The 24,383-nt window shown below is 62.7% G+C and overlaps 1 protein-coding gene across 11 annotated transcripts; it reads right to left on the bottom strand.

The window, feature by feature from the left end:
- Positions 1-1,263: 1,263 nt before the first annotated feature.
- On the bottom strand, positions 1,264-23,479 carry Pcnx3 (pecanex 3). 11 transcript variants are annotated; one of them, XM_048359862.1, is made up of 35 exons: positions 22,285-23,479; positions 21,749-21,936; positions 21,427-21,526; positions 21,259-21,298; positions 21,062-21,157; positions 19,689-20,819; positions 19,109-19,232; positions 18,851-19,029; positions 18,419-18,569; positions 17,962-18,097; positions 16,098-16,258; positions 14,784-14,937; positions 14,498-14,530; positions 14,138-14,309; positions 13,926-14,036; positions 13,554-13,645; positions 13,286-13,395; positions 12,978-13,083; positions 12,793-12,885; positions 12,524-12,674; positions 11,005-11,149; positions 10,534-10,711; positions 9,483-9,591; positions 9,234-9,363; positions 8,831-8,889; positions 8,525-8,740; positions 7,792-8,045; positions 4,137-4,367; positions 3,869-3,972; positions 3,547-3,694; positions 3,217-3,447; positions 2,845-3,119; positions 2,364-2,497; positions 1,985-2,283; positions 1,264-1,911 (listed from the first exon to the last, which is right to left on the bottom strand). In XM_048359862.1, the coding sequence occupies exons 1-35, from the start codon at positions 22,435-22,437 to the stop codon at positions 1,717-1,719; spliced, it is 6,189 nt and encodes a 2,062-aa protein (XP_048215819.1). In that variant the 5' UTR covers positions 22,438-23,479; the 3' UTR covers positions 1,264-1,716. The 11 variants fall into 11 exon arrangements, with proteins under 11 accessions (XP_048215819.1, XP_048215822.1, XP_048215823.1 ...); XM_048359865.1 differs by having other exon boundaries at positions 16,098-16,240; XM_048359866.1 differs by having other exon boundaries at positions 17,992-18,097.
- Positions 23,480-24,383: the final 904 nt, after the last annotated feature.

The raw sequence follows: 24,383 nt of genomic DNA, 5'->3' as shown, positions 1-24,383 counted from the left end.
GGTCTTGGGGCCTGAAGCAGCACTGTCGCTGAGCTGTTTTTTTTCTTTTTGCTCAAGGCTTAGTGCTGTTACTTAAGCCACAGCTCTGCTTCTTGCTTTTTGTGGTTAGAGGAATCTCATGAACTTTTCTGCCTGGGCTGGCTTTGAAACCATGACCCCCCCAGCTTTTAGCCTCCTTGGTAGCTAGGATTATAGGCCTAAGCCACAGACACCTGGCTTCCCTGACCTTTTTTTTTTTTGCCAGTCCTGGGGCTTGAACTCAGGGCCTGAGCACTGTCCCTGAGCCTCTCTGTGCTCAAGGTAGCGCTCTACCACTTCAACCACAGCGCCACCCTGGCTGTTTCTGTTTATGTGGTGCTGAGGAATTGAACCCAGGGCTTCATGCACACTAGGCAAGCACTCTACCACTAAGCCACATTCCCAGCCCCCTGGCCCTTTTCGCTTTTTCAGGTAAGGTCTCTAGCTTGGCCCGGGGAGGTCTGTGACTGAGCTCCTCCTACCTCCACTTCCTGAGTACTTAGGATTACAGAAGTGCAACACCTAGCCCAGGCCTGGTTACTCACAGCTGGTACTCTACCACTTGAGTTACATCTGCAGTTTAGCATTTTGCTAGCTAATTGGAGATGGAGTCCTAGATTTTCCTGCCCCAGTTGGGTTCAAACCATGATCTTCCAGGACTCAGCCTCCTCAGTAGCCAGGAGTAAGAATGGGAACCCAGCCTATTTATTGTGTGTACGTGTGCATCCACACTAGGGCTTGAATGCAGGGCCTACCTTTTTTGCTCAAGGCTTTGTATAATTGAGCAACAGCTCCACTTTGGCTCTTTGGTAGTTAATTGGAGATAAGTCTCACAAAGTTTCCTTCCCAGGCTGGCTTTGAACCCTGATCCTCAGATTTCAGCCTCCTGTAGCTAGGAGTGTGCCACCAGTAGCCGGCAAGCCCATTTCTTCTTAAAACACTGTACACAGGTCCTCCTGTCTCCTAAGGCTTGGAACAACTGAGGTTCAGGGAAAGGCTTTAGCCTAGGTCAAGGCAGATAAATGAGGGAGCCACTAGACTTAGAGCCCTTTGAATATACAGGGAAATGGATCCCAGTGATTTACGCTAAGCCTTGCAAGGGGAACAGGCTTGTGGGGAGGGGATCTCTCTCCTCTATGCCCACCTGGATCTGACCTTCATTCCTCGGCCCCCACAGCCTTCTTTCTAACTTGACCACCTCCACCACCCTGCACCCACCCCCTGAGAGAAGAAGAAACTGCGGACCAAAATCAAAAATAGTGTTATTAATTTGGTGTCTCTGAAGCACGGAAAAAAAAAAAAGAAAGAAAGAAAAAAGAAACAAACAAACCAGCCTTGCCCGGTTCCGGGCCCCAGGTCCAGGCAAAGGGGACCAGCCTTCAGGCAGTGCAGGCCCAGGGCACAGTCCGTCCTGGTCACGGGCTCAGAGAGGGACCAGCCCATGGGTTTGGCTCTCGGGGCCCGGCTGGGAGGCTGAGTGCCCCAGCTGAGAGCACCCAGGCCGTGAATTTGGGGGAGCTCAGAGGTCAAGGTCAGAGGGCCGGGCCATTCAGTTCTGGTGCTCTGGCTGAGGCAGACAGAGGTGAGGGTTCAGACTTGGGAGCCAAAGCTGCTCAGTTCTGCGGCCCAGCAGAGGCCGGCGGCAGCGGAGGGCGTCCGAGTCACTGGGTCCCGGGCAGGTCCGGTGGCGCCGGCCACTCAGTACTGGTGCTCCAGCAAGGGCTGCGCGGCGGGGCTCTCGCGCTCCTCGGCGGGGGCCGGCCAGTCGCCCGGGGGCCCGCTGGGCGTCCCGCTCTTGGCATCACTGCTGTCCAAACAAGGAATGTCCTGGGCTGCTCGAGGAGGCGAGGCCTCGGAGCTCACGTCGGGGCTGAGGCTGAGGTCCAGAGGCACCTGGGCGGGAGAAGACCAGTTGGCAGGCGACAGACCCAAGTGTCCTCGGACTCAGTTTTCCCAGACTCCTTACCTGAGACTTGGGGGTGCCTCCTTTGGGGCTCCCTGAGGCTGGCTCCCCATCGGATCCTCCCAGTCCCTTCCGGCCCCCCAGGCTCCACTTCCCATTGGGCCCCTCGGCACTGAGGAGCCCGGGGCCGGGGGGCCGTGAGGGGCGGGGAACCTCGGCGAGAGCGGGGGAGGCGGGCGGCGGTCCGGAGAGCCGAGGGGGCGGCCACTGCAGCAGAGGGGGGGGCCGCCCATCTCCGGAGCTGCTGATGGAGGGCCTGGGCCCCCAGCCAGGGCCCGAGGGGAGGGGCTGCTCCCCGCTGCCTGTGGGAGACAGATAAGCGGGCAGGGACCTGGGCTGGCGTGCGGCCCCGGCCCCCCGAGCCCCGGCCTTGGCCGCTCACCTGCCGCGTTCTCGGGCGTGGGGTGTGCCGCAGGGGGATTATTGCTGAGGGAGGCCAGGCCACTGCCCCCACCGCAGTCAGAGTCGTCCACGTTGCCGCCACTATTGCAACCAGCGCCGCAGCCCTTATGCAGCCTGAGGACGGTGGGGGGGGGGGGGGAAAGGAGTTGGAGGGGCCACGGGGCACAGGTCCCCGGCCCACTGCAAGTCACTTAGGCTCACTGGCCCCCGGGGGCCTCAGCTGAGGCAACTCTGCTGCCTGCTTCTCAGGGCTTTGGGCTTAAGGAGGAAGGAAGGCCATGGCGGTGGGCGCCAGGGGGCCGGGGTGCCCCTGGGGAGGGCCGATCTCAGGCTCAAGCCTTGGATCCAGGATGTTCGCATTCCGTGACCTTGGAATCGCCCTCTCTTCCCTGCACCTGACCCCCGGGGCCCGAGGCCTCCCGCCCGGGGTGGCGGGCAGGGCCGGGCCGGGCAGGGCTCACCTCTCCCAGCTGCGCAGGAGCCAGCGGGCGATGGCACCCAGGCTGACGGGCCCGCCCCACAGCGCCCGCAGCTGGGGGTGGCTGCCGGCCAGCGAGGTGGTGAGGGGCGACACGTAGATGGGGTAGCCGAGGGGCTGGTCGCAGGAGGAGTTGATCATGTTGCGGAGCGCCTGCTTGGCGTTCTGGATGCTGCCCCGCTCGGGGTTGCGGTTGCGCAGGAACACCAGCTCCTGCTGCTGCCCGGCCCACAGGCCGCGCACGCATTCCCGGTTCACCTGTGTGTGTGGGGGGGCGCGGCGGGGGTCAGGACCGGGCGCCGGCGTGGGGTGGGGGGGCGCGGCCAGCGGGACAGGGCGAGCGGGGCAGCCGCACCTTGATGACCCTGAAGCTGAGGTGGCGGCGGTTGAGCATGATGATCTTGTACTCGTCGGACGCGTCGTCCATGACGTGGCGCAGCGCCAGCAGGGAGGGCGTGTTGCTCAGGATGGCGCTGCGCCACGCCGGGTCCCCCTCGTGGGAGATGACCAGCCGCTCCTCGTTGGCTGCGATGGCGTCGTACAGGGCTGCCGGCTCCTCGTACTCATCTGGGGATGTGAAGTGGTCCTGGGGGGAGGGAGGGAGGTCGGAGGTCAAGGACCTTCGCCCTGGGGAGGAGCCTCACCTCCCCCCTTCCCCCAGGGCCTGGGCACCCCTCTCCCCCACCTGGTGAAGCTTGAGGGCCATGCGGACCCCAGGTGCCACTACCCGGTGGAGCAGGTCCATGTCGGCAAAGACCCACTCGTCGCGGGGGGAGGTGATGCGGAAGTCGCCCTTGAACAGGGCGTGCAGGCCGTACAGGAAGGGCTCCAAGCTGCGGGAGGGAGCACGGGTGAGGGGCGCGGGGAGAGCCCGCCTCAGTTTCCCCAGCTTGCCAAGGCGGCTGGTCCCTGCGCATGCTCCTCTGGGGCAGGGAGAGCCATCGAGGTCACCTCACCCCTGCCACGGGGGAGGAGGGGAAAGGCAGGCCGGCGGGCGGGGCGCTCACCTGGCAGACATGCTGTGCGAGGCCGTCCCCAGGGCCCGGCGGCCCAGCACACACAGGCCAAAACACAAGGTGACGAGGGGCGAGTTCCAGTCCTGGTCCACCGGCTGTGACACAGACCACCCCCCAGGCCCAGAGCCCCGCTCAAACTTGGGACTGGGAACCTGGGGCAGCCAGGGAACATCCAAGCGGGAACGGGGAGGGAGGGGGAGGGGGAGCCCGGGATCCCCGCGCCCAGGGTGGGCACGCCCCAGGGCCGTGGCAGCCTGACCTGGCCTCGCCGGGACGCGCAGTACTGGATCCACTCCAGGTGCACGGCGCAGAAGGAGGGCAGGGAGAGGCCGGAGAGGCGCAGGTCGTAGTCCTCGTCCACGCTCAGGGAGAAGGTGGGGTCTGAGTCAGCGTAGCCGGGGGCCCGCACGGGCCTCAGGGCAGCCGCGATGCCCTCGTGGCTCAGCCAGGCCTCCAGCTTGGGGGAGCGGTTGACGTAGTAGATGATGCTCTGGGGAAGAGGGGCAGAGGGTCGGGGGTCAGGAAGGCTGCTGCCTGGGGGCGGGGGGGCGCTCCGGTGCCTCTTGGGAGACTGCCTCTTGCAGCTCTGCCCGGCGCTCTGAAGCCGCACGGGCAAGCGCGCCCCTCCCCTGGGCCGGGGGACCGAGAAAGCCCGCAGAGAGGACCCGAAGGTGCTACGCTACACTGTGGCGGGGGCTCAGGCAGCCTCAGCTCCCCCATTCCTGCCATCGCCACAACACCGGCATCGGTGAGGGGAACTGAGGCCGACGGAGGGCAGAGCGAGCTGGAACTTGAAGGCTCCGTGGAATGTGGGTCTGAGGCCGGAAGGGTCAGGCCGCAGTGGCAGGGCTGCCTGCAGGCCCCAGCCTACGTGCCCCGCATCATAGGTGCCTTAGGCGGACGAAGCGTCACAGTGACAGGGCTGGCCTTGGAACACAGCCCGAGGCGCACACACAGTGCCACCGCTGGGAGCTCCTGACCCACCGCTTAAAAAGGCCTTGTTGGAAACGAGGGTGTAAGATACAAGAAACATATTCACTGCCTTATTATGTAACTGTACCCCCTCTGCACAACACCTTGTCGAGTAAATTTAATTAAAAAAAAAAAAAAAGGCCTTGTTGGGTCCAGTGCCAATGGCACACAGCTGTCATCCTAGCTGTTCAGGAGGCTGAGATCTGAGCACCATGGTTTGAAGCCAGTCTGGCCAGGAAAGTCCATGAGACTCTTAATCTCCAATGCAGCATCAAAAAGCCGGAAGTGGAGCTATGGCTCAAATGCAGAGCAGTAGCCTTGAGCAAAAGAAGCTGAAGGGCAGCACCCAGGCCCTGAGTTAAGCCCCAGGACCAGCCAACAAGTGTGTGTACACACACACACAGCCCTGCTGGTGTTTAAGCAAGGGCTGAGCACAGGGAGCTTTCAGAAGGGCGGCAGCAAGCACAGATGGGATGATTGGGGAGTGTGGGGGCTGGCAGCCAATGAGGGGTTATGGGGATTCTATGTGTCACCAAAGGCTGGAGCCAATGGGGTTGGCCCTCAGGCTGAGTACACAGTGGTATAGCTGTTCATGATCGGGGACACCCAGGCAATAGGCTATCCTGAAGTAGGGGTGGTTGTGGGAGGATGAAGAGGCCAAAATGGCCAAGACAGAAGCTGAGAAAAGCCCAGGCTCCGTGCTCTCTGGGACACCACGGAGTCAAGGGCTGTGTTAGAGGGGCTTCGTCAATCCTTTGCACATGGGGCTGGCATGGCCCCAAACGGCCATGGCGGACGCAGGGTGGGGAGGGTGAGGCTGCTTTACGAGGGAAGAGCCTTCATGCATTAGTGGGTGCAGCCTGGCTTTGGGGCAGCTTCAGGCTACAGACTGGTCTTCCTGCCTAGACAACATCTCTAGGCCTACACAGCATCTCTATCATGTGGGCACCAACGCAAAAAGGAGCACAGAAAAGGAGCACTTTGGGGGCAGAGGAGCTGGTGTGGCCCATGCTACTGCATGGCTACTTCAGCCACCACCACGGACCATGGGGGAAAACGAAGACCAACCATGGTCCATGAGGACATACAGTGCCTCCCGGCAGCGCCCCCTGGCGTCGGCAAAGCCGGACAAGCTACCGGGATGCGATCTAAGGAACACACCGGGCCTCGGGACCACGACCACACTCCTGCAGGAGCAGGTGCCGGGCTGCTTCCCCTGCTGTAACAGGCCCATCACACTGACTCCAGCTCCCCCAAGAGCCACTAACGGGGGGGGGGGCGCTGGGAGTGTGGCCTAGTGGTGCAGTACTTGCCTAGCATGCATAAAGCCCCAGGTTCAATTCCTCAGTACCACATAAATAGAAAAAAAAAAAAAAAAAGCTGAAGTGGTTCTGTGGCTCAAGTGGTTGAGCGCTAGCCTTGAGCAAAAGAAGCTCGGGGACAGTGCCCAGGCCCTGAGTTCAAGCCCCAGGACTGGCAATAAATCAAAAAGAAAAGAAGCTGCAGAGGAAGGGTATGACCCAGTCTGGCCTGCATGGAAGGCTGGAGAGGACATGGCCAGCACTGCCAATGGGCTAGGACCCCCACGCCGCTGCCCTGACCTGCCCACCCCGACCCCACAGGTCCTCCAGACGCCTCTACCCAGTGCGCATGCACACCTCAGTACTGGGGCTTGAACTCAGGGCCTGGGCACAGTTTTTTTCACATGAAGTTGGCACTCTACCCCTTGAGCCACAGCTACATTTTCACCTTTTTTTGGGGGGGGGTAGTTAATTGGGGACAAAAGTCTCCATGCCTGGGCTGGCCTCACACCACAATCCTCAGATCTCCGCCTCGAGGATCTAAGATTCCAGGCGTGAGCCACCAGCACCCGGCGCCAACTCCACTTCTCCCCAGGGTCAGTGGCAAGTTGGCTTTCCACGGGAGTAAAGGTCAGCCTGCCCAGCGCCTGGTGGCTGTGAGTGGGACTTGCGGAAGGCAGTGGGGTGACCAGGGCAAAGCCACCGCTCTGGAGGTGGGGCAAGAAGGTGGACGGAACATTGGCCCTTGGGTGACCTGGACAGTGGCCCGTCAGTAAAGATGGCAGGTGGGTACAGCCTTGCAATCTCTTCCTGGGAACAGAGGAGTGACAGAAGGTACAGGTCCTCGGCATGGTAAACACGTCACGTGGACGAGATGTCCCTGGGGAGGCTGGGGCGACAGGACAGTTGGGGGCTGTATGTACCTAACCCAGAGGGAACTTCAGATAGATGCACCTGAGCTCCCAAAGGTCACCCCTTCCGGCACCACGGAGCCCCCAGATAGATCCTAAGAGGGCATGTGGGGCCTGGAGGGACTGTGAACCTTCCCACAGTACCCTCCATCCTGAGCCCCACAAAGCCTCATCACTCCTGCCCTGTCACAGCCCTGCAAGGTCTTCACTTCCTGAGGGATAAACTGAGGCACGGCAAGGACGTGGGATTCCAGGCTGCTAAGAACCCCTTTCCTCATTAACCTGCACTCCAGGTCTCTTTCCATACCCAATACCCGGCCTCACTACACTCACAGCCCCAACAGGTCTCAGGATGCTGGGGTCCGGCTGGGGGTCCCCGGGCTGAGGAAGCAAAACAGACTCTCGGGGAGGGCGGGCCTGTGTCACAGCCTGTGCTGCTAGGTCCTCCTAATGCTGGGGCTGCAGCCAATCGCCTCCCTCGGTGCCCTTGGGTCCCGCCTGGGGGCTCTGTGCACGAGTTGCCCACTCTCTACCCTCTACCTTGACTCCCCAATCAGAGCCCCCAGGGTCTCTGTTCCTGCTGCCTGGTGGTGGTGGCACAATGCGGGGGGGGGGGTCCCTTAAACTCTTGAGGAGCTTTCCTCCCCTGAGTGAAGACAGGCGCCGGCACCGTAGCGGATGGACAGCGCCTGGGAGCCCTGCGCGGGCGGGGGAGGGGCGGGCTGCGTACCTTGACATAGTAGGTGATGAGGATCTTGCGGAGGTCGAAGACCTGCAGCATGGAGGCGGCGTTGTTGTCGCTGATGCTGTACCCCTCCAGCACGTACTTGCTGGCTGTCACCTCCCAGGCCAGCCAGCGCTGCCCGAAGGCGGCGTTGAAAGACAGCACGCGGGGCAGGTGGCCGGGCTCGCAGCAGCAGCAGCCCTCGTCCTCCTCCACGCCCTCGGTGATGGCCTCCACCTCGCGCTGCTGGCAGTATGTGCCTGCGGAGGGAGGGGGGCCAGTGAGCGAGCGGCCGCCGCGGCCACCCGCCTCCCCGAGCGAGGGCCGCGCACGGCGCCCAAGCCCCGGACCGAGTGGACTTCCGTCAGAGCGCCCGGGAGACACGCGGAGCCCCCCGCACCCCTGCAGCCTCCTCGGAAGCCGGCCTCCGACATGCACCCACGGCTGAAAGCACGCAGCTAGCCCCCCATCCGAGGCCAGGCGTGGTCCCCAGTGTGCCGAGTACCCGGCGTTCTGGCTCCCAGCGTTCAGCACGGCTGTCTGTGGGGTCCCGAGGGGCTCAGAGGCAGCACCCCGAGGGGCGAGTGGCCAGCAGAGGCCAAGCTACCTCACAGAGGAGTCTGGAAAGATTGTCTTGCCCCTGGTGGCAAGGGCGGCCACGGCGGGCTGATCTGGAACGGAGCCCCCACGCACCCCCAGACGCAGTGTCCCCCCCCCCCCCGGCGGCCCTGCAGCTCACCCCGGAACTCAAGGCCGCGCAGCTGGAAGGTGACGAGGCCGTTGCCGACCTCGATGAGGTGCACCAGCGCGTTGAGGTAGTCGGAGGCCAGGACGAAGCAGTCGCCGGGGCCGTAGTTGCCCCAGCGGCCCAGCACCAGGTCCCCACACAGCGTGTGCTGCAGCGAGCGCGTCAAGTGCTCGTAGAAGATGGAGTTGAGGTTGTTGTCATCAGCGCCTAGGACCCGAGCAGAGAAATGGGCAACGTGGCACGGAGCTCTCCAGGGCTGGCTCTGCCCTTTGAGCCCCTGGACGGCTGGGTACGCACCGGGGTTCCTGTCCAGCTGAGTCACCAGGCGGGTGTTGGAATGATCCACACGTTTAGTGCTGTTTAGAGAGAACAACCTGTCAGCGGGGTGACAAGTCCTCTCCGCGCGGTGGGCGGTGCCCTCCACCACAGCCCACTGCAGCGCCCGGAGCCCGGAGGGGGCTCAGCCCGGACACGGCCCCGGGCGGCGGCCGGGCTCTTCCCACGCCTGCCCGCTTCTGAGGCCTTGGCCTGGCCCAGGCTTTGTCCTCACTGGATCGACGGCCTCAGGCACCCTCATCGCAGCCAGCCTCTCACACATCCTTGGGAACCCCGAGCCCCTTCCTGGGCACCATTCCGCCTGGGACCCAGGGTCCCCCCTTCCTGCCCTGCATAGCACCTGCTTGTCTCCGGGGGGACTCACTTGTAGTCGCGCTCCCAGAACTTGAGAGGCCTCGCGTAGGACATGATGAAGACAGCGCTGCCCAGGAGGGGGTTGAGCGGCGTGGAGAACAGCCCTGACAGCAGGGCCTGCACGAACAGCATGGCCGAATCTGGGCGCAAGTCAAGGAGGCAGCAGGGACACAGGACCCCCACCCCCCACCCCGCCTCCTTCCCCACCTCACCCCTACTCCTCCCACCCCACCACCCACAACGGTGCAGCGCTGGGTACGTGGCACGGCGAAGGGCTGGGCAAAGGCATGGAAGGCCGAGCCCCAGGTGATCTGCCAGGGCGCGATGTAGGTCAGCACGAAACGCAGCTTGTACAGCAGGTCCCACAGCTGGCGGGGTCAGCGCAGTCAGCAACCGAAGACACACAGGGTCACTCGTGGGCAGGGCTCCCCCAACCCGCGGGTCCCAGGCCTCCCTGTTCAGGGGCTGCCAGGCCCCAGGCCCTTTCTCTCTGGCTCGGCTTGAGGTACCCAACACCACAAATGACTGAGTTCTGAAATAGGGCTGAGCAGTTGATTCCTAGGATGGGCCTAGGAACTTCTTGCTGCCCCCGTTCCACAGATCAGAAAGCTGGGGCTTAGAGAAGACAGCCAAGGTAAACAACTTGACGGGGTCACCCAGCTGAGGGGGGCAGTGAGGTGGGCCTGGACCGCGGTGCCGAATGTCAAGAGAGCCACAGGCCCTGGGCTCTGACAGGCACGAAGTCTGAAGGCTCAAGAACTTGGGCCAGGCCAGCAGCCAAGAGTCAAGTGCTTGGGTGAGCGAGAAAAAGGCTCAGGCCTGCGTGAGGTCCCAGCCACTGTGGCAGGCCTTCAGTTTGGTGTAAGAAATGGTTCTTGGTTTAAAGTGACCCCCAGGCCCCCCCCCAGGCCCTGGTGGGGGAACCCCACAGCCTGACAGAGCACCCATCCCCAGGCCCTAGGGCTTCTGAAACTGAGCTTGGAGGCTTCCAGAGGACAAGACGGCGTCCTAACCGTGCTACCTGTTTCTGAGGAAGGCAGCTGTGGGGCCAGACAGAGCTGGCTCAGATCGGGCTGAACACTAAGTCTCCGGACAACCTGAGCAATTCCTCCCTTGTTCAGCCTTCACTCTCTGCAAGGAGAGGGTGGAGGAGCGCCTTCCACCGGGAGCTGCTGGAAGGCCCCGAGCCAGGCTGACAGTGGCGGGTGGCAGGGCCCCAGACCCTGGGCTGTCCTCCCCCACCCGGGCAGCAGAGCGCAGCTCTGTTCTGACTGCTCAGCCTGGACTTGAGGCTGCAGCCAGCGGCTCACCTTGCTGCAAAGCAGGGACATGAGGAAGTAGTCGAGCAGAAAGCCCTGGGAGAGGCGCGGGTAGTCGAAGTGGAAGAGCAGGACGGTGAAAGCCAAGGTCAGGTACTGCTGGGGTGGGCAACAGAAGGCCGAGCGCAGCAGCTTCAGCCCTGCCACGGTCATCAGCAGTGCCCGGCAGCTGGGGGTGGAGAGCAGGCAATTCAGAGAGGGGCAGAGCAGGGCACCCCCCCGCCCCCAGTTCTCGCCAACCTGGTCTGAGTACAACCCCAGGCCCCAGTTCTCTGCTGGGCTAGCCAGTTCTTTTGGGCCAGAAATGCCTAGGCTTAGTCCTTCTAGAAGGGCGAAGGGAGACACATCCGCTTGAATGGACAGTGAACAAAGCTGGGGTCCACTGTGGCTTGCTGGGTTTCTGGGCCTCAGTTTCTCCAGATGGGGATCAAAGGGGTCAGAGAGAGATAACACAGTCCTCACTAGAGGCAGAACTTGTCCGGGTGGCTGACGACGGTGTGGGCGTCCACTGTGAGGGCGTTGAGCACCACCGCAGGGTAGAGGAGGTACTTCTCCACACACTGAAGGATGGCGTACAGCTTCTCAAACCACATCACCTGGGCAGCACCTGCAGGGAGAAAGCAGGCCCGTTGGTCCTCACCTGGCCCTCCACCTCCCTGAGGACCAGAGGGGACCTGGAGAGAGAGAGAGCAAACCAGGGCTTGGACGGGCCTGGGTCTCTAGAGACTCTGGCAAGTGGGGAGGGGTTGATCCCGGCAGCTTGGAAGAGGACAGGTGTTCCATGTGCTACTTAGCTCAGCCTGGGATCCAGGCTGCTACTTTGCTCTGTTTTGATACCTGTAGAAACGAAGCCCCCAAGAAACTCTCACATGCCAATGATGGCAGTCAAGGTCACATATAGCCCACAGAAGGGGCCAGGTATGGAGGGACCCTGAGCTGCAGGCCCTTCTGAGGGGTAAAATCTCCTATTGTTTAAGAATAACAATGATGGGCTGGGAAGGTGGCTTACTGGCAGAGTGCTACCTTGCATGCATGAAGCCCTGGGATCCATTCCTCAGTACCACATACACAGAAAAAGCTGGAACCGGCGCTGTGGCTCAAGTGGTAGAGTGCTAGCCTTGAGCAAAAGGAGCTCAGGGACAGTGCCTAGGCCCTGAGTTCAAGCCAAAGCCCCAGGACTGGCAAAAATAAATAAATAAATAATGGCTCATACCTGTAATCTGAGAGACTTAGGATCCAGAGATTGGGAGGACTGCCAAGACCAGTCCAGGCCAAAAAAATAAAACTAAACATATTGGTTGAAACTCATCTCTAGCAATAAAAGCTGGGTCTAGGGGTCCATGCCTGTCATCCCAGATAGGTGGGAATAAGGAATAGGAAGATCATAATGGAAGCCAGCATGAACTCAAGAATGAACAAAGGCAGGCCGGCACCAGTGACTCCAGAGGCTGGCATTCTGGCATCGCAGTTCGAAGCCAGCTGGGTAGAGAAACCCTTCAGACTTATCTCCAACTGACCCGCAGAAAGCCAGAAATGGGAGGCCATTCACCACCCAAGGGAAAAGCCCAAAATTCAAACCTCTGTACCCGCCAACAACCTCACCAAGGAGTGTTATCCTCACATCACAAATGCAGGTGTTTAGATAGAGGCTAACTGTCACAGCCCAGGGACAAGCACCCGGCAGTCCTAGTCCACTAGGTGCCTTTGCAATGCGGGACAAGAGAGTGCTGTAGGGACCTGGAGTTCGCGTCTCCCACCTCCCCGTAGCTGGGTGGGATGAAGGCACAGCAGGGGCTGAGCCAGGCAAGGGGGAAGGGCAGGGCAGCGGTGGGCCGCCGAGCCGAGACCTGCTTGCTCTCCCCCTGTCTTCTGGCCCCACAACTCTCACCAGACGACGCTCCGGCTGAACCTATGGCCAGGCCGAGCAGAGGGTACTGGGGGGGGAGGGGGGGAGTCCCGGCCGCCTCAGCGCGGCACTCACCGCGCACTTCATACTGGCTGTACTCCAGCGGCTTCAGCACGGGCTGCGAGAGGCAGAACCAGGGCAGCTGCTTGCGGAGCTGCGGCAGCAGGTAATGCGTGAAGAAGCCCACAGCTCCAGCCAGGGCGTACAACACGAAACCCAGCACCGACTGCCAGAGGGAGAGGCCAGATCTCAGCCCAGGGCTCCGCCATCGGGCCGCGGCGGGCCGCGGGGGATCCTCCAGTCCAACCGCCAAGGACCCGGCGGGCGGCCTGTGCCACACAAACCTTCAGGGCGATGAAGACGGTGCTGGCGCTGACGGCAAACGTGAGGACGGCGATCACCACGCACATCACCAGGTCGGAGTGCAGGACCTCTCGCTGCAGGACCGGCAAAGACAGCGCGGCTGTGGCCCCCCAGAGCCCGCGCACCCCGCCGGGGCTCAACCCCTGCACCCGCCCCGCCTCCTCACCACCGACTGGCGCATCTTCTCTGGCAGGGGGTCCGGGGGCTCGGCGCGGGCTGTCTCCAGGCTCCGCTCCTCTAGTTCAGGGAAGATCTTGCTCCGAACCAGAGACCTGGGGAGGAGAAAGCCTCGGGGGCTCAGGCGGGGGGGGGGGGGGTCACCCCTCCTTCCCACAGCTTGATTCGTCCATCACAGATTGATCCATCCATCACAGGCTGGTGCACTGCCCCCACCCCCCGTCATGCACAGACACAACCACACCCCCCCCCCCCAGCACGCACACGCGTGCGCAGACAGGCACACGCGGCACCCACCAGAGCACGGTGGGGTCACTGCTCTGCCGGCTCAGGTGGTAGGACAGCGCCACCAGGAGGCCACAGAAGACGGAGAAGAGGACGGGGACGTGCTGCTCTGGCCAAGGAGTCTGGGGAGAGAACCCATGCTGCTCAGGGGGCGCGAGGTAAGCTCTGGGGACAAGGGTGCACCCGTGTGAGAAGCCGCTGCTGAGCTCGTGACACAGCCCTGTCCCCGCCGCCGCCCCCGGACGCCCCGGCAGGCCCGCCGGCCACAAGCCACCCCTACCTTGATGGCTCCGAGGCAGAAGCCATAGAGCAGAGCGGCGGCCAGCAGGCTGCGGGCCAGGCTGAAGACGGCCGTGAGCGGGCTGGTGGCGGCTGTGTTCAGGGAAGGAGAGGGTCAAGCCCAGCTCTCGCCTGCTGGCATCTCCCTCTCATCGGTCCCACTGCCCTTCCAACCATCAGGGCTGGCCTGCGGGGGTACCCCGCCCCCCCAGCCCAGCCCTGAGGCCTTCAGAGCCGATAGCGTTCTGAAACCGCTTGCCCGGGGAGAAGAGGGGAGAGACAGTTCCCTGTGCTCATGGCAATGCCACAGACAGAACGGGGGAGCCCTCCTGGTCACTTGCCCACCAACCCGAGCCATCTGTGGGCACCGTACCTGTGCCCCCAAAGCCGTGCATGTCTATCTGCTCCAGCAGGTACATGAGGCAGGTGTTGACCTGGGGCAGGAGGCCCAGAAGGAAGACGAACGGGAAGCACAAGGTGAACACTGGCCGCGAGGGGAAGGAAAGCTGGTTAGCCTGCTGGCCTCCCCCAGACCCGTCCTCCAGGGCCGCGCCCCCGCCTCACCTCTGGCCTGCGCAGACTCACCGGTGGCCACATCCCGGGCGCAGAAGAAGAAAGAGGCGGAGAAGAGTGTGAGGCCGTAGAGGGAGACGGGTGGGAAGGGCTGAGCCGAGCCCAGGGCGTCCAGCAGCCAGATGAGCAGGCAGCAGATGCAGAAGTAGACGGGCCGGCTGTAGGCAATCACCCAGTTGTGGCCCTGGGGAGTTAGATAATGGGGAGCTGGGCTTTCCTAACCCCCACAGCGCGTCCTCAGGCAAGGCCCAGGCCTGGCTGCGGGTCCTCGCTGGAGCAGAGCGGGGGTGGGCTGCTATGGGAGCGATGCCCCCTCCCCCCATCTTCTCCCAGGATCCTCTGGCCAGAGGATCCTCTGCTCCATGTACTCACATGCATGGGAGAGGCCGCGTCAGGCTGCACGCTCTGGAAGAGATAGAGATAGGACCACACAGGGGTCAGTGCCCACAGGAGGGGGAGGCCCCGGAACCTGCTCCCCTCCTGGGCAGTGACGAGGAACCAAGGCAAGGACCATGAAGTGTCCTGAGCCTCCACGTGCTCACTTGCCAGATGGGAGGCCGGCTCCGGGGACCTCGTGTGTCTGATTGCCTTCCCAGCTCATAGCCCTCAGACCTGGGGTGCAGGGGAGGGGAAGGAGCCACGGGGAGCTGGGTCTGACCTTAAGCAGGGAGTACTGGCAGGAGGCGATGACCAGGCAGAACTGGAAGACCCAGATGTCCGTGAAGAAGCCCTTGAGCAGCAGCAGGTAGCCCAGGAAGGCAACCAGGCTGCTTAGCCCGATGCCAAAGATGTTCTCCATCACCCCCCGTGTCCTGCGGAGACAGGCGAGTCAGGGAACGGCCTTTCCTGAAAGACCACCTCTGGGTCTTCGCCCACGCGAGCCTCTGCAGCCCTGAACCTTGCTGAAGTCAGGTCAGACCTGCTCTAGAAAGCCACCCCTTTCCTACCCCTGCGCTCTAATCTCGGCCCCTCTGGCGCTGAGGCCTGAGTGCCACCAGCCCGGGACTCGCCCGTCTCCAGCTCATGTGGACACACGGCCACGTGGGCATACAGCAGCAGGCGTGCCACACGCAGGGCTCCGCTGCGAAGCAGGCCACACCAGCAGACAGCAAATGGCATCTGGCTCCTACACCTGACTTGTCTCGGCCTCTATTTCACCTCTGAGAAATGGGGTAAGATATAAAAGGGTTGAGGTCTTTTTTACAGAACATAGCACTAAACTTTCAAATCAAATCAAACACACACGCACAAAGAAAATAAAGCCAGGCACTGGTGGCTCACACCTGTGATTAGCTAATCCTAGCTACTCGCGAGGCTGAGATCTGAGGATTACACTTCAAAGCCAGCACAGGCAGGAAAGTCCATGAGATTCTTATTTCCAATTAACCCCAGAAAACTGGAAGTGAAACTGTGGCTCAAAGTGGTAGAGAGCTAGCCTTGAGCAAAAGAGCTCGGGGACAGAGCTTAGGCCTTGAGTTCAAGCCTCATAACCAACAGCAACAAAACAGAGTGTAGGAATCAGGTATTTTGAGCAAGGGTTTGGGAGAGGGGGTATACCATACTCCCTACTCTGCCACCCTTTTGTCCTCAGAGAAACCTGGTAGGAACCCCACTCCCCACTTCAGGGACTGGGCGCCGGGGTGTACGTCTGTACATCTGTAACAGCTACAGGAGAGGCATAGGTAGGAGGACTGTGATCTGAAGCTGACCCCAGATAAAAGCTCAAGACCCTAACTGAAACATAACCTAACGCAAAAAAGTGAGGTGTCACTCAGTGATAGAATACCTGCCTCACAAGCAAACGTGAGGCCCTGAAATCATAATACTTCCCCTCCTCACACACAACAAAAGAAAAAAAAAACCATGGTAGACTCTAGCCAGCAGGGAAATCAGGTTCCCGGCCTCTCAACAGGTTCAGAGCCTGGAAGGCCCTGGGACTGCGGCCACGAGACCAAGGCAGGCGAGCACTCACCGGTCCAGCAGGGCCAGCAGGGCGAGCCGCTCATAGCGCACCGAGGTCCAGCGGCCAGGAAAGAGCCAGTACTTGTAGCTGTGCTGGGCGCGGGGCGGTGCCTCCTCCATCAGGGTCTGCTCCTGGGATTCGTGCAGGGAGTCCTGGTCCAGCAGGTCAAACTGCAGTCCCCACAGCCGCGGCCATCAGCCCCGCCACCCCCACGGCCTAGCGCCACCCTTCCCCCAGCACACTGGACGGGATGACCCCGTCTTTCACGCTCCACACCCCCACTTCTAGTGGGCCGTGGCCCGCCGTGACCCACTGTCACCAGCGCTTGCTCTGGGCTCCCAGGGCAGAGCTGAATGGCAGTCACAGACTTCCGTGTCCATCTTCTCCACTCACGCAGAGCGGATTTCACGACCCGGCCTACACACTACTCGCTCCAAGACAGAGCCACTGCTGACACGGACCACCACACCGTGCAGCAAGAGCCTGGCCCTGAACACGGGCCTGAGCACCAGCAGTGCCGGGTCCCAAACTACTCCCGACTCTTCATTCAACAAGCATGCCTGCGGCCCAGCAACGATGAACCTGAGCCGCAGCGCCCCGGCCAAGCAAGCACCAGTGCGGCTTACACCTGGGGTCTAGCCGCTCGCGAGGCCGCGGGCTGGAGGAGCGAGGCCTGCAGTCAGCCCGGGCTGCAAAGCCTATGAGACGCCGCTGCTAAGAACCGGGAAAAATGCCAGCCTGGAGACACAGCTCAAGCGGGAGAGTGCCAGCCCTGAGCAAGAGCGAGGAGGGCTCAAGGCCAAGTTCAAGCCCCAGCCAGGCGCAGCACCTCACGTCTGTCCCCAGCTACTCGGGAGGCAGAAATGAGGAGAGCCCAGGTTCAAGGCAGGGCCACGCAAAAAGGGAGCAAGACCTCATTTCAACAAAGGAGCCGGGCAGTGGGGGCCACGCCTGTGCTCTCAGCCGTGCGGGAGGAGGCTCAGGCGGGAGGATGCGGTCTGAGGCAGAACGTAGGGCCCTATGTAAATACAAAGAAAGCAAAGAAAGGACTGGGCCCATGGTTTAAGCCTGCTCAGTGTGATGCCCTGAATTAAAACCCCACTATTAGAGGATCATGGTTCAAAGCCAGCCCAGGCGGGAAAGGCCGAGAGCCTCTTACCTCCAATTAACCACCGGAAAACTGTAAGTGGCACTATGACTCAAGTGGTAGAGCACTAGCCTTGAACTGAAGAGCTCAGGGACAGTGCCAGGCCCAGAGTTCAAGTCCCACAACCGACAAAAACAAAAAACCAAAAAACAACAAACAGTATAAGCAAACAGTCTAATCCTAACTACTCAAGAGGCTGAGATCTTAAGATCACAGCTTGAAGCCAAGCCTGGGTAGGACGTACATGAAATTCTTATGTCCCGTTAACCAGCAAAAAGCTGGAAGTAGAGGTGTAGCTCAAATGGCAGAGCACTAGCCTGGAGCAAAAAAGTGAAGGGACAGCGTCCAAGCCTTGCGTTCAAGCCCCAGTGCCAGCACAAAAAATAGGCGAAAATATGAAACTAGAGAAATGGCTCCAATCATGCAAGTACCAGCCAAAAGCAAAAAAGATGAGCAAGAACAAGAGGTCCTGAGTTCGAGCACTAGGTACCAGCATAAAGGAACAAACCAATAAAAAGCGAACGTGTGACTTCCTGAACCGTGCAGCTCTGAGGGCTGTGCACCCTCTGCTGGCCACCAGAGGTTGGGATGGGCCGTGAAACCCGAGAGCACTCCCCCAGGGTGCCCTGCGCGCCCCTCCTGACACCTGGGCTAGCCTCGGTCACCTGCTCCCATCCCCACTCCCCACCCCTACCCCGGGCTCGGCCCGTCACAGCCTCTCCTCACCTCTGGGATCTCCAGGGGCACCCGGCGCACCTGCATGCCCTGCAGAACCACCGGCCGGGGCTGCAGCAGGTTCAGACCTCCTGTCGCCTCGGGGACGTCGGCCGAGTGGAAACTAGAGGAGTGGGAGTGGCGGTCCCTGCGGGTACAGCAGCCATGAGGGGCAAGGCCATGGGCAAGCCATAGGGCTGAGGGCCGGGGGCGGGGAGGACGGCGGGCCCCGGCTCCCAGGCCGAGGCTGAGCCTTCTCTCAGCTTCCAGGAAGCCCCCTGCTTGGAGCATCAGGAAGCCAGGAGAACGCTAGCGAGCTGCATCCCGCAGCTCCCCATCCGCCCCTGCTAGGTCTGAGCTGTCCACACCGCACGCTCACAGAGAAAAGGAGGGCTCCAAGCTCGGGGCGCGCCCCAGAAACTCAGCCTGCCGGGCAGCAGCCTACGACCGCCCTACCCCAAACACTCACCACGCTCCGTTGGCTGCCTGCTCTCCCTGCTGCCCCACGGGGTTCTCGTAGCCACCCCCAGCCAGGCCAAAGGTGTAGGACCGCCGCACACCTGGGACAGAGGCATGGGAGACGAGGAGGCGTGTCAGGGACAGGAGCGCCACAGCCCGACCTACGTGAGCATCAAAGCCAGCGAATGAGGAGGAACCCTGGGACCTGTCGCCTGCCACGGCAGCCCAGCCTCTGGGGACTGCGGGCCGAGAGCCTGGGCCCTGTGGTCGGCCCACCCTGGACGAGGCTCTCGGTTCCCTCACCTGCGCTGTCGGCCCGGGGCCAGCAGCACAGGCGAGGCGCCTGCCCGAGGCCGAGGGAGGGAGGGGACCAGCGGGGCAGGTGCTGGGCAGGCTGCCTGGGTGGGGAAGGAGTTCCTGGGCAGATGAGGAAAGGGCTCACCGCTCTCGTCGTAGAAATAGTGCACGGCCCCCTCCGAGGTGTCGTCGAAGGTGCAGGCCTCGTGCACATTGGTGCCGGCCCGGGTAAGCAGCAGCGAGGAGGCGAAGTGCAGGGCGGATGGCAGGGTGAGGGCCCGTGAGTGGGAGGCGGCGCGGCCCCGCTGGGCCTCCTGCAGGCTGCTGGGGAGGGCCGGCTGGGGGTTAGCAGCGGCTACGGCCGGCGGCTCCCTCTGCCCTGCAGCCCGGCGGTGGTACTCACCTGGGCGGCGAGCCCATGACAGAGGCGGGCGGGGTGGGGTTGCTGCCGGCGTTGTGGCGCCTCCGGATGGCCTGCGTCCGCCGCACGTTGCTCGAGTGGTCCCGCTTGCCTGTCTCCTCGGCTGCTGACCAGAGAGAGGCCCCGGGCGTTAGCGACAGAGCCGTGGACAGAACTGGGGGATCGAGCGGGGGCACGTGCTCCAGCGTGGAGCTAAAGGTCAGACCTAGTGCGGCCACCTTCTGGCTTGGGGCCCAGCCAGGTCATCTATAGCCATTCTTGCCTCGGTTTCCTCATTTGGGAATAAGGATGCCACTGATCTGCCCTGCCCCACTGGTGGCCCGGAGGAGGAGCGTGGACGATGAGAGTCCTCGGGAAGCAGAGGCTCGGGTGCTAACCACGGGGGCCTGGAGCCAGGCAGCTGGGCCCTGCTAACCCAAGAAGGGTGGCCCACGCATCAATCAGCAAGCCCACACCCGCGCGCCTCCTGAGCAGGTCTGCTCCGGCCCACGCTCCGCCCAAACCCACGCCCCTCCCCGCCCCGCACCTCTCCTCCGCTCCCACCGCGGGGGCCGGCACTCACCTCCCCCCACCGCACCTTCCTCCTGCAGCTCCCCTCGCCAGCCGGGCTGGTTGGCAGCAGGGCCCCTGCGGGGCTCAGCAGGCACCTCAGCAGGCTCACTGGTCGCCAGTTCCCCTCCTGCCTGGGCCTCCAGCTCGGCCTTGGAGCCCGCCAGGGGGGCCCTCAGGACATCCCCCCCGGCCGCGGCGTCCATGCTCAGCACGCGCGCATGCGTCTTGGCACTGGCAGTACTGGGCGTCCGCTGGGTCCCATAGGGCCGCTTAGGGGGTACGGCGGTGCCTTCCTCAGCCCCATGGGGAGCTCGGCGCTTCCGAGGCCCCCCTGCTGCACCCCGGGAGCTCTCAGGGGAGTAGCAGGAAGTGGAAGAAGAGCTGTCGGTGCTGTAGCGGCGCTGTGATCGCAGACTCGAGGCTGGGCTCAGCTCGCTGCCCTCGCTGGTGTCTTCGTCCTCAAAGAAGCCTGCGCCCTCAAGCAGGGGGCGTCGAGGGGCACGGCTGGGGGGGGAATGTCTTCGTACAGGTGGCCGCCGTTTGCTAGGCCGAAGCAGGGCCAAGTCCTTGGGTCGCACAACCATGAGTGGCTCAGTTGGACCTGGTGGCGTTCCTGCTCCAATGACTGTGTCAAAGGAACGCAGGGTGTCGTCAGAGGGTACCCCAGCATCTGGTGAAGCAGGCAGCTCAGCCTCAGAGGGGGGGTCTGTGTCACTGCCCTCAGGAGCCTGTCCACCAGAGGGGCTATCCAGGTGTGTCGAGTTGGTCTTTTCACTCTTGAAGCTGCTCAGCGTCTCCCTGTCTGTGCCACTGAAGCATGAGTCCGAGGAGCCCGCTTTCTGGGGCATGGGCTCACTCGAGCCCCGCCGGTCCAGGGGCTGGTAACCTCCAGCTCCCCGGCGGTGTTCCCTTCGGCTGCTGGTCCTTACGAGGGCCCGGTCAGGCCGGGTCAGAGTCAGGAAGCTCTTGCTCAGCTCCTGGCTGAGGCTCCCCTTCAGCAAGGGGCTCATGGGAGTGTCCACCACGCTGCTCCCACCCCAGGGAGCTCCACCTCCAGCCAGGGGAGAGCGCTCTGACGAGTCCGTGCTGGGGAAAGAGGGGTCTGGGAGAGCCCCTGGGGGTGTCTGGGGAAGATCGCCAACTGCCAGAAAGAAGGAAGACAAAAAAAAAAAAATGAGACAAGGGCATTTTGCAAGGGAACCTGGTGGCTAGGGAGTCTGTGCAACCTGTGCGTTCCCTGAGCACGGCCGGGGCAGGAACACTGAGGAGGTCCTCTCCAGCAGCATGAAGGGAGCCTCAGGATGCAGCCAAAGTTGGGGTGGTGCAAAGACAAGACAGGTAGCCTTCCACTCACTCAGGCCCCACTCCATTACGCCCACTCACTCAGTTTCTCTTGTGAACTGAGCTTCAACATCTCTCGATCGGCAGAGGTCACGATCACGTTGTTGCTGCCCTGCTCTCGCACCAGCTCCTTGATGTCTGCAACCACGGCACGAGAGGTCATCAGTAGGACCCTAGGGTAGTCTCATCCTATCCCCTTCAACACCACCACGTTCTGGCCCCGAGTGGCAGCCACCTACCTCTGAGGGGCCCAGAGTCTTCCATCTGAGGCAGCAGTTCCTGAGCAGATAGAAAAATGGACACAAAGGAGCAAAAAAAAGGGCGAGAATCGGACTCAGGCCTCCTGCCTCAACGGAGACTGCTTCCCAGGAGAGCAGTGGGAATAGCCAAGGGCTGGGACCACTCACCGAGACCTGGTTGAAGCCAAACACAGAATGCTGGGAACTGCAGCGAACTGGGGGTGTGGAACTCACTTTCCGGAACACTGTCATCTCTACACCAGGGTCCCTGGCAATGGAAAGAGAAGCAACTTTCTCCTGTCTTTATTACTACTTACCATCCTCACCATTCCTTCCTCCCCCAGGGTCCCTTTCCGATCCGAAGACTAGTGTAGGACAAGTGTGCACATTCACTTGGAACCAATGAGCCCCCAGCCTGCTCCACCCTCTAAGGCTCAGGACCAGACACCAACAATCTGGGCTCCCCCAATCCAGCCAGTGCCCCACCCACCTGGGCAGACTGCTGTCCCCCTGGGCAGGCTCCTCCTCCTGTTCTCCCATGGTAGAGTTGCGCTTCTCCACAATTTCGCCCTGGTCGAACATGGCATGCAGCCGATAGTTCACAGTCTTGATGGTAGTGAAGATGGCTGCCACCACCAGGCAGTACACACCAGCCACCACCAAGCTGGGGGGTAAGACCTGGAAGGAGCAATCAGTCAGGTCCCTTCATACACAGTCCAGGTCTCTTGGGGTTTACTTGCCACCACGGTTCTCCCTATGATTCACAAACTCACATGCCACGGGTACAGAGACCCTGAGAGGGGGCTCTGACTTAGGCTCAACGTGGAAAAGAAATTACACGAGGGGCTCAAGGTCACTCAACCCAGGAAGAGTGCGACTGAGGCGTCCTTCCTACACACATCCAAATCCCACAGCGATTCTTCCCTCTCCGCGTCTCAGCAGCCACGACGTGGCTCCCAAACGCTGCCGGCCCTTGCTGACACCCTGGCCCTCCCTGTCCAAGCACGAACTACAGGAGCATCTCACCATGTACAGCAAGAAGGGAAAGATGAGCAGGAAGATCCAGACATAAAGGTGGAAGCAGTTGGAGAAGGTACTTTGATGCGGGTCGAAGAACCAACCGCCGGTGAGCGAGGCCCACACCCCCTGGCGCAGGATCTGCAACACCTGAGACCCCATGGCCCCGCCGCTGCTGCGCGCGTCCTTCTCCCGGGACCCTCATGGGGGCGGACCCCGGCCCATGCCCCGCTTGGTGCCCGAGGGCCCCGGGGCCCGGCCTGGAGCTCACGCCATGGTCTCCCCCCGCGGGGGAAGGGATCGGCGGGGCGCGGGTGCGGGCAGGGGGCGGGGCCGGCCGGGGCAGTCAGCGGGGCGCGGCTCCGGCACAGGGGTGGGGCGGCATCAGGGGCGGGGTCTCGGCCCCCACCCGTGGCTCGGAACCGCTCCGGGGGGCCGAGCCAGTAGGCAGGCGCGGGGCACGGGCCGGGCACCCGTCGGCAACATCCAGAGGTGGGCGTGGAGTGGGTGCTCTCGGAGTGCAGGCGACGGCTCCTTCCTCTCCGGACCGGGGAGAGCCCTAGGACCCTGAGGTCCACTTCCGGGGTAGCAGGTCACTCGCTAGGGGCACAGCGTTCGCCCCGCTTCTGCCGGTGCCGGCCTAAAAGGAAGGCCGGAAGAAGCCGCCAGCCGCCAGCCTGCAATGGCGCATGCGCCCGATAGCCCCAGCGAGGACCCGGAAAAGGAAAACCCGACGGTGGAAGTGCGCACGCGCAGAGCGGGGGGCGGGGGCGACTAGGCGCAGCGGTCTTCTTTAGGCTTGCGCAGTTGGGCCAAGAGAGTTAAAACCTGGGAAGGGCTTGGGCGCATGCGCACACGAAGACCCGGCCACCTGGGGGAGACCACTGGGCAGGACCCGGAGGACAGGTGGCTAGCCATTGGGTAGCCGCGGCGTAATTGGCGCAAAGCGTCTCCAATGAGTAACGGGAGGCGGGGCAAAGGCGGAGGCGTGGGGCCGGCCTTGGACGTCACTGTCGTGGCTCCCACTCGGAGCCCCCTCTATTTCCGGCTTAAGGCCAGACCTAACGAGTAGCAAACGACCCCCTGGACCAGGCAGTAGTAGTCGAATAGCAGCCTGGGATAACGTCGTCTTTCTTAAAGGGACAGGCCAAAGCCAGTGCGGGGTCCACCCTCCCCAGCAGGAGCGAGGGCTACAACGCTAATTCCGAATCCCACACTGAACAAAGTTCTGGACAGCAGTGTCCGATTTCCTCCCACTGGGGAAGAGCCTCGAAGAAGCGGATGGTCTCCCGGGTGAAGTCCCAAGCGCTGGAGGGGGAGTCGGCTCCGTCGGTCCTCCGGCCTCGCCCACCCCGGTCCCGCGGTAGCCGTGCACACAGAGGGCTTCCGGGCCCTGTTCGAAGCTCGGGGACGATGATGGGTCGCACGGTCCCGCAACCTGGTCGCCAAAACCCACGCTCGACTTTGCCACCCTCCCGGGTCCGTCCGGCGGCGGCGGCGGCAGGGACGGCGCGTCCGGGCGGAGACCCGCGCCGGGCCCGCGGAGCACCGAGCCGGCGGCGGGGCGGGCCGCGGGAGGCCGAGCCAGCCTTTCCGGTTTTCCGCCTCGCCGGGCCCGCCTCCCCGGGAACTCCCGGGCCCGGCCGTCCGGAGGGAGCCTCCGGGAGGGGAGCGGCGCGAGCCGCCCGCGTCATCTGATGCTGTTTCCTGCGAGGGAGAGAAGAGCGGAAAAAAGTGAAACTCCACCCTCCACCTCTGCCTCCCGCCCCCGGGGCCAAAGTACAAAGGGAGGAGGAAGAAGGGAACGGGGTCGGAGCCGTCGGGGCCGAGGGCACCGGGGCCTGGCAGAGGTGCCTCCGATCCGCCCCGGGGACTCTTTCTCCGCCCCTGCCTCCCCCCTCCCCCGAGCGCCCGACCGGAGCCCCGGCGCTGCCCCCGGCCGGCCCCACCTTACGCTTGGCGGGCGCCCAGCCCGGGCTCCCAGGACTCCTCCAGAACCGAGGGACGCTCGCCCCGGGAAGCCAGCCATGGTGAGGCGCCGGCGGCCCCCGGGCCCCACCCCTCCGGCCTGACCGCACCGCCCTGGGTGCCCTCCTCCCGAGGCCCGA

The sequence above is a fragment of the Perognathus longimembris genome, chromosome 13 (assembly GCF_023159225.1).
Source record: "Perognathus longimembris pacificus isolate PPM17 chromosome 13, ASM2315922v1, whole genome shotgun sequence".
Classification (NCBI taxonomy): Eukaryota; Metazoa; Chordata; class Mammalia; order Rodentia; family Heteromyidae; genus Perognathus; species Perognathus longimembris.
The sequence above is the reverse complement of the archived record's forward strand: the minus strand, read 5'-3'. Positions and strand labels throughout refer to the sequence as shown.